Source organism: Tenrec ecaudatus, chromosome 14 (assembly GCF_050624435.1).
Source record: "Tenrec ecaudatus isolate mTenEca1 chromosome 14, mTenEca1.hap1, whole genome shotgun sequence".
NCBI classification, from domain to species: Eukaryota; Metazoa; Chordata; class Mammalia; order Afrosoricida; family Tenrecidae; genus Tenrec; species Tenrec ecaudatus.
This window is the reverse complement of record NC_134543.1, coordinates 83,792,587-83,800,561: the sequence shown is the minus strand read 5'-3', so window position 1 is coordinate 83,800,561 and position 7,975 is coordinate 83,792,587. Positions and strand designations below refer to the sequence as shown.

General features: G+C 47.2%; 1 protein-coding gene across 1 annotated transcript; it reads left to right on the top strand.

Moving 5' to 3' along the window:
• Positions 1–229: 229 nt before the first annotated feature.
• LOC142426266 (olfactory receptor 6E1-like) lies at positions 230–1,207 on the top strand. Its single transcript, XM_075531765.1, has one exon. It carries the CDS (start codon positions 230–232, stop codon positions 1,205–1,207), a length of 978 nt encoding a protein of 325 aa, XP_075387880.1.
• The last annotated feature ends 6,768 nt before the right edge of the window (positions 1,208–7,975 follow it).

Here is a 7,975-nt window from a genome sequence, read left to right as displayed (position 1 = left end):
CGGTCACTTTTGCTTTTGAGCCTTCCTTGGGTCACCTGCCCATCACTTCTTCCTGGGCCAGCTCACAAAACAAGAAGCAGGTGCTCTTCAAACCCAGCCTGAGAGTTAGAGAAGGTAGGAGAGCATGCCCTTCACTCAAGTAAACAGTTACTTCCCCAACTTTCCCCACTCAGCCTCTTTCCTCTCGGTTCCAGGCTGTCCTCAGACGCCCAGAGCATCACAGCTCCCGATGCTGAACACCTCTGGTTGGCGCTCCCCCGTGGAGGCCAGAGACGCCCTGGGGAACAGCACCACTGTCACAGAGTTTGTCCTGATGGGACTCTCAGATGCCTGTGACCTGCAGCTGCTCATCTTCCTGGGCCTCCTCCTGACATACTTCCTCACGCTGCTGGGGAACCTCCTCATTGTGGTCCTCACCCTGGTGGACAGACGCCTCCACACCGCCATGTACTACTTCCTCCGCAACTTCGCCGTCTTGGAGATCTGGTTCACCTCGGTCATCTTCCCCAAGATGCTGGACAACATCCTGACGGGCAGTAAGACCATCTCCCTCCCAGGCTGCTTCCTGCAGACTTTCTTCTACTTCTTCCTGGGCACCACCGAGTTTTTTCTCCTGGCCGTGATGTCCTTTGACCGGTATGTGGCTATCTGTAACCCCCTGCGTTACGCCACCATCATGAGTAAAAGGGTCTGTGTCCAGTTGGTCCTTTCTTCATGGATATCAGGATTCCTCCTCATCATTGTTCCAAGTGTAATTACATTCCAGCAGCCATTCTGTGGCCCCAATATCATCAATCATTTCTTCTGTGACAACTTTCCACTCCTGGAACTCATATGTGCAGACACAAGTCTGATAGAACTCCTGGGCTTTGTGACAGCCAACGTCAGCTTACTGGGCACTCTGTCCGTGACAGCTACCTGCTACGGCCACATCCTCTACACCGTCCTGCGCATCCCCTCTGCCAAAGAGAGGCAGAAAGCCTTCTCCACCTGCTCCTCCCACATCATTGTCGTGTCCCTCTTCTACGGCAGCTGCATCTTCATGTATGTGCGGTCGGGCAAGGGGGGCCAAGGGGAGGACCGAAGCAAGGTGGTGGCCCTGCTGAACACTGTCGTGACCCCAATGCTCAACCCCTTCATCTACACGCTGAGGAACAAACAGGTGAAGCAGGTGCTTAGGGAGCAGGTGAGCAAACTCCTTTCATAAAGATGTGCAACCCAGAGGCTGAAGCTAACGTTCCCGGACAAGCCGGGAGAATACCAAGCCCTGGGAAGAAGTTCCCTCTTTCCCTTGCAGACAAAGCTCTGATGACATTTGCACTGTGGCACAATGGGGCAAGCCAATATGCAGCTGGTGATAACCCAGAAATTCTCTGTCCCTGAGCCACTTTTACGAGACATCACAATCGAGTACTTATACCCATTCTTTCTGGCTGTCTGGGTTCCCAACAGAGCACAAGGCGCTGAAGACATAAACTAGCTCTGTACTTCACCATAAGCCCCAAGCACCCACACGTGGAAAATTCCTATTTGACTCCTTAGGAAACGTGCTCGCAGGGATGCAGAGGGATTGCTGTCTGTGACACCTACAGAGGGGAGAAGAGCCCGGTTAGCACCTTCCTCATTCCATCACAGAAATATATTGGCAAGAACTCAAAGGCCAAAGGTAATTGATCATTATTTTACATATAAGCTGCTTAAACTTTTTGAGTATTACAATTCTTTTTATTTATATATATGTATATATAAAATCATTTTATTGGGTCCTCATACAACTCTTATCACAATCCATACATACATCCATTGTATGTCCAACACATTTGTACATTTGTTGCCATCATCATCCTCAAAACATTTGCTTTCTACTTGAGCCCTTGGTATCAGCTCCTCATTTTACCCCTTACTCCCCACTGCCTCCTGCCTCATGAACCCTTGATAATTTATAAATTATAATTTTATCATATCTTATACTGCCTGATGTCTCCCTTTACCCACTTTTCTGTTGTCCGTCCCCCAGGGAGGAGGTCATATGTAGATCCTTATAATCAGCTCACCCTTTTTACCCACACCTTCCCTCCACCGTCCTGGCATCGCCACTCTCACCATCAGTCCTGAAGGGATCATCTGTCCTGGATTCCCTGTGTTTCCAGTTCCTATCTGTACCAGTGTGCATCCTCTGGTCTAGCCAGATTTGTTAGGTAGAATTGGGATCATGATAGTGGGGTGGAGGCAGTATTTAGTATGTATGGATTGTGATAAGAACTGTCCGAGCCCCCAATAAAATGATTTTTTTATTCCTCGTTCCTATTGATAAAGGCTCTTTGACCAACTTCTTAGGAAACCATTCTCCATATGCTTTTCCTCTCCGCTCTGTCACTACTAACATTAACTCAATACCCTCTAAGCCAGCGGTTCTCCATCTGTGGGTCCTGACCCCTTTGGGGGACAAACGACTCTTTCACAAGGGTTGCCTGATCCATAACAGGCGCAAAATTATAGTGATGAAGTAGCAACGAAAACAATTTTATGGTTGGGGGTCTCCACAGCATGGGAAACTATTAAAGGGTCACGGCTTTTAAAAGGTTGGGAAGCATGGATCTAAGCAAAAGCTTTCTCTTTCTCCTTGCCCCCACTTCCTGGTAACCACCGTGCGCCTGGTTTCTTCAGGTGAACATAAGGGATCCGGTGGTGCTGTGGGATAAGTGGTGGGCTGCTAACCAAATGGTTGCCCGTTCAAAGCCAGCAAGTGCTGCTGGGAAGAAAGATGAGGCTAACTTCTGTGTAAAGATCTGCAGTTCCATCAACAATGAAAAGGGTCACTGTGAGTCGAAATCAACTCGCTGGCACTGGGCTTTATTTTGTTTGTTTCATATAAGTTTAAAAAGCATTGTTTGTGATCGCAAGGTGTTGTCAGGATCGGGTATCAGGCATCAAAAGATCCAAAACAAACAAGCATATCAATGTGAACAAGGGAGGTCAGGGTGGAGACCCACAGCCCATATGCACACAATTGGACATCCCCTCACAGAAGGGTCACAAGGAAGGAACTAGCCAGCCAGGGTGCAGAATAGCACCAATGCTTAATGCTTCCTTCCCCCTCCCCCCACTCCCACTATCATGTCCCCAGTTCGACCTTACAAATCCAGCTAGTCCGGAGTATGTCCACTAGTACAGATCAGAGCTCTCGACACATGGAATCCAGGACAGATCAATCCCTCAGGAACAGTAAGAGGAGCAACGATACCATGAGGGTAGGAGTAAGGTGGGGGAAAAAGGGGAAAAGGGGGGAAATGATTGCAATGACTGACATAACACCACCCCACCCCCAGGGGCATGAACAACATGAACATGGTGAAGTAAGACAGCAGTCAATATAAGATATGAAAATCATATAATTTATCAGGAGTTCAGGAGGGTGGGAGAGTGGGGGAGGGAAGGAAAAGAGAGGAGTTGATACCAAGGACTCAAGTAGAAAGGAAATGTTTTGAAAATGCTGGTGGCAACATATGTATAAATGTGCTTGATACAATGTCTGTATGGATTTTTGTAAGAGCTGTAAGAGCCCCCAGTACAGTGATTCATTAAATTTTTTTAATAAAGTATGGCTAGGCTCTGTAAATCTTCACCTAATGCACAATAAAGTTACAAACATATGCTACTAGGGTTTATCCTAAACAAAGCCTGCTTCGTTGTATCTCTATAATCAGTGGATGGCTGCAGACAAGTTCTCTCAGTAATACACTTGTCAGTCTCATTAGGATGTGTGGTAGTTACATAATCTGGTGTCAACTTGTGAGTCTTATCTGTCAATCAGGTTGCAGCTTGATGACCTCATTTAGAGGTACTAAGGAGATAAATAGCTCACTGGAGGCCAGACACACACAAGCACTCCCTGAGAGACATACCTGTTGACAAGACACATGGAGCCTAGAACCGTGGAGCTGGAAGGACCCACGTGGAGACCCCTGCCAGCGCTCAGATGCTCCCACTGCCACTGGATCCACAAGACTTTCTACCCACTGACTTGTGATCTTCCTGCCTTCTGTGTCATTGCATGTTTTGCATGAGTCTGAAGAGGAATTTATAGACCGGTATTGGCCATCTGGGCTAATATCAGATTTATGAGCGTGATCAGGAGGGGGCTGTCATATGTTCTCAATACACAACTGCTCTTGTAGATAAAGCTCTTTTCTTATACACATGAGTGTCTCTGACTTTGTTTCTCTAGTGCACCCAGGCTAATACAGGATGCCTTCAAACAAGGATCCATCAAAACAGTGGTTTCCAAGGGAATCGGCTTGGTCAGTTAAATTCAAAGCAGAGATGTTAGCTCATAATATTATGCTAGCTTCGTTTGAGGATTCCAAAAGGGTAATCTTGATCTACAATTCCTCAAAGGACACGAGACAACTGCAGGGCTTACTAGGAAGATGTTGTAAACACTGAAAATGGCATTGGTGAGGAAAAGACCAGGAAAGTTCTGCAGAGGAATATTTTCAACACATCATTATACCTGCCCATTCTCCCAGGGGAGCGGCGTCTGTCTAGCGTAATCTCGTTGGGAAACCTTACCCCATCCACAGACAGAGCTCATCTTGACCCTTCAAGCTTTCTTCAATTCCCCAGACTCAAAAGGAGGACTGCTGAGTTTCTCGAATATGACCAAATTCATTTGGGTGTGGTGTCAAGTCAACGAGCTCATGGAAAGAGGGACAGGGGGATGAAGTTACAGTACGGAGGTGGGAAAGCCAGTCTAAGGTGACATAGAGGGTGATCTTGCTAGCTTACCTGTTGTCTGGGGTTCGGTTCTGGGAGTCCTTTGTGCAGATTCACAGGGCTGAGGTCAGGGTGCTTGCTTGCAAAAGGAACTCTTTCAGGTGCAGAGGGTGGCTGGGGGCAGGATGGGTGGTTTGGGAAGGAGTTCTCACCCTCTCAGGAAGACCCTCAACGAGATGGCGTGACGTCATGGCGGCAACAATGGACACGAGCACAGCAGGCGTGAGGACGGGAAAGGACCAGACAGTGTTCAGTATGTTGTACACGGGGCTGCTCGGTGTTGGAACCAACTCAACAACAGCCGCAGCTTTGGAAGGAGCGCGGCTGGAGGAAGGGGTCAGCGTGGGGCAGCCCGTGGGAGAAAGGTGAAGCTGTCCCTCTGTGCTCTCAGAACCAGGTCTCAGAGAGGGTCACTGTGAGTCGGGCCAGCAGAGTGGGAGATGGCCAGTAAAGGAGCCCCGTGGTACAGCAGTTACAGCTCAGCCGTTCACCAAACAGTTGGCTACTCGACTACATCAGCCGCTCTGCAGGAAAACTCCATGGCAATCTGCCCCCATCACGATATACAGCCTTGGAAACTGGAGAGGAAGTTTGACACAATTCTATAGTGTCACTGCATTCTAATAGACTCACAACAGCAGCAATAAGGGGTTTGACTCGTGTTTAATAGCTAATGCAGAGCCCTGGTCCTGCAGCGGCTATGAGCCAGCACGGAGGTAGGCCCTACCTGCTACTCCTCTGGTGAAGACTGTCAGTCCTAGCTTTCTCTAACTCCACCAGGAACGTCTTCAGGACCTTCCCTGAGCTCTCCTCACATACTAATCTGTGAGAATTATTTGGGTGGCTACGAATGTCTGTCATCTCCGCGAGCCTCGGCTGGTCTCTGCATCTGTGACGTCTAGAGCACACAACACGCACTCAACACATGTCTGTGCGATGATGCTTTCAGAACTGCGTTTCCTGGTGACACTTAAGCGTCATTAAAAGTTTCCCTGCTTCTTGGTCAGAACAAAGTAAACTTTCAGTCTCAAAACTGAAGAAAGTAAGAGATAAGGGACCTGGGAAGAGCTGAGTCCCTATTATGAGTATGGTAATGGCCCTCTGGGGAAGCACAGCTACATCCAGAGAGAGAGGAGTGAGGACCTTGGGTGGGTGAACAGTCTGAGCTGTGTGCCTTGGGTATCTCTGCGTTTCCACGGAGACCAAACAGAAGCCCATAGTAATCCAGGCCTGGCGCCAGTTCCACGGAGGCAAGAATTGTGCCGTGAACATTTTACCCCAGAATTCTCTGTGAACACCATATGCTGGATGAGGATCCACTGTTAGCCCAACAGACTCTTGAGCCCAAGAGCAGATTCATCACACGAGTCGGCACTAGTTGATGCCTGTCCTTGAATTGAATGTGGATGAGAGAATAATTCACTAGGTTTCCATGTCTCGTTCCCCAAGAAAGTGATTCAGTAACGGTGGGGTAGAAGTAGACATAGCCTTCTAAGAATTTGTGAGCCCAGAAGGCCTGGGGAATGCCCAGAGCCAACTCCTCTCTGCCCTGAGGAGATCTGGGCTGACACATTAAGAAGCCCTGTTAGGGAGACTGGCTGTTGGAAAGCAGGGGATGTGGCGACACATCGCGTAAAGAGGACGGGACCTGCCTGTGGCCGTGATCTGCAGACCAAGTTCAAGATCTGAAGCATCCTTCACTTTGGCGTTCTGGTGAGTCCTTCGAAACGTGTAATCCTCAGGCAACCCCACGGCTGCCTCCAATGAAAATAGGCACCCTCACCCGAAGAACACCCTCGGAAACAATTCAGGCTCGCTTGCCTTGTCGCCAGTGAGGTAACTTGCTTGGTGCAATGTTTAGAATGGGGAGGGGAATGTGACCTTTCTGGCTACTCTGCCTAGTGGCCTGTCTTCTCTTTTCCAGGGTCCACCTGCAAGCTGACTCTTAGTCAACTGGTAAGTGTCCTGCTTCTTCCTGTCCTTTTCTGGGGCCGCCTTGGTTTCCTTTCTGTAGCTCTTACAAAATTCTACCCAACTCTCCACCCGAAGGAGCTCATTGAGTTTGTTTCTTTGATTTTGCCTTTGACTTATGGTACATTCAACGATAAAGGGAATAAAAGGGGGAAAGCAAAAGGACCCCCCATCCTCCCATTCTTACGTGCCAGTTAAGTTCATTTTCCAGGGTCCCATTGATTCCTTCTCCAGAAACCACGTATTTCACAGAGGTATGGTGTCATGTAACCTTTTCTCTGATTCAACTTTATCACATTACCCTCTGGTCTTCTTTGGAGACCTGGTCATAAGCCATTATTTCTGTAAGAAAAAGCAATGATGACATTTTCAGCTGATCTATCCAGATCTCTAAAAGCAGCATTATGCAACTGAGAACCCAAACACAAATATTAAAACTTATATACATGATATTCTCTCTAACTCAAATTGAACCAATAAACAACCCTGAATATCAGCATTAGTGTTGTTTACTTTTATTACTGAGAAAATAATACAAAATGCAAAGTAAGGTAAGTAATCTGTAAGTGCATACTCTTGCCTACCTCTGTACTTCAATTTCTTAGACTCTGCATTGCTCAAAGATATCAGACCAATGATCTGTTAACGAAGTGTGTAGTAATATGAAAATGGTTATAGCAAGGTGTGAGCAGAAAGCGTGCAAAGTGCACTCTCTGCGGTCATAACAATGCAAACCAAAAGGCAAACTGCAAATAAGAAAAATATATATCGATATGAAAATACTAAAGAGTGCTGTCTCTGTGGGACTACAACTGGCCCTCTCATTCTATTTCTGTGTTTCCTATATTTTCTACAAGGAGCTGGTAATGTTTTTATAATTATAAAACCTTCAACTATCTCTTCTCTACTTTCACTTATTATTCTGCGAGAATTTTAGCCGCAGATCCGAAATTCAAAAGGCTAATATTATGTGACCACTCATTCTACTGACATCCTTAGCGTAAGCAGTGGCCCGGCATTCTTTATTTAAGCCTTGGAGAATGCATTCCCATGGATACTGTGAGCTTTCTCGAGAAAGACGTAGAAGCTCGGTGGGCTGAGATCAATGACCCCACGTCAAACAGCAAGGAGTGGTAACAGCGTGCAAATTGAGCATACAATTGGATTACAAATTGAGCTACTAACAATAAGGTTACTCGTTCAACTCTACCAGCGGTTCCAAGAGGGA

Excerpts from the sequence above, each read along its gene's own strand:
- LOC142426266 (XM_075531765.1), top strand. The coding sequence starts at position 230 with ATGCTGAACACCTCTGGTTGGCGCTCCCCCGTGGAGGCCAGAGACGCC.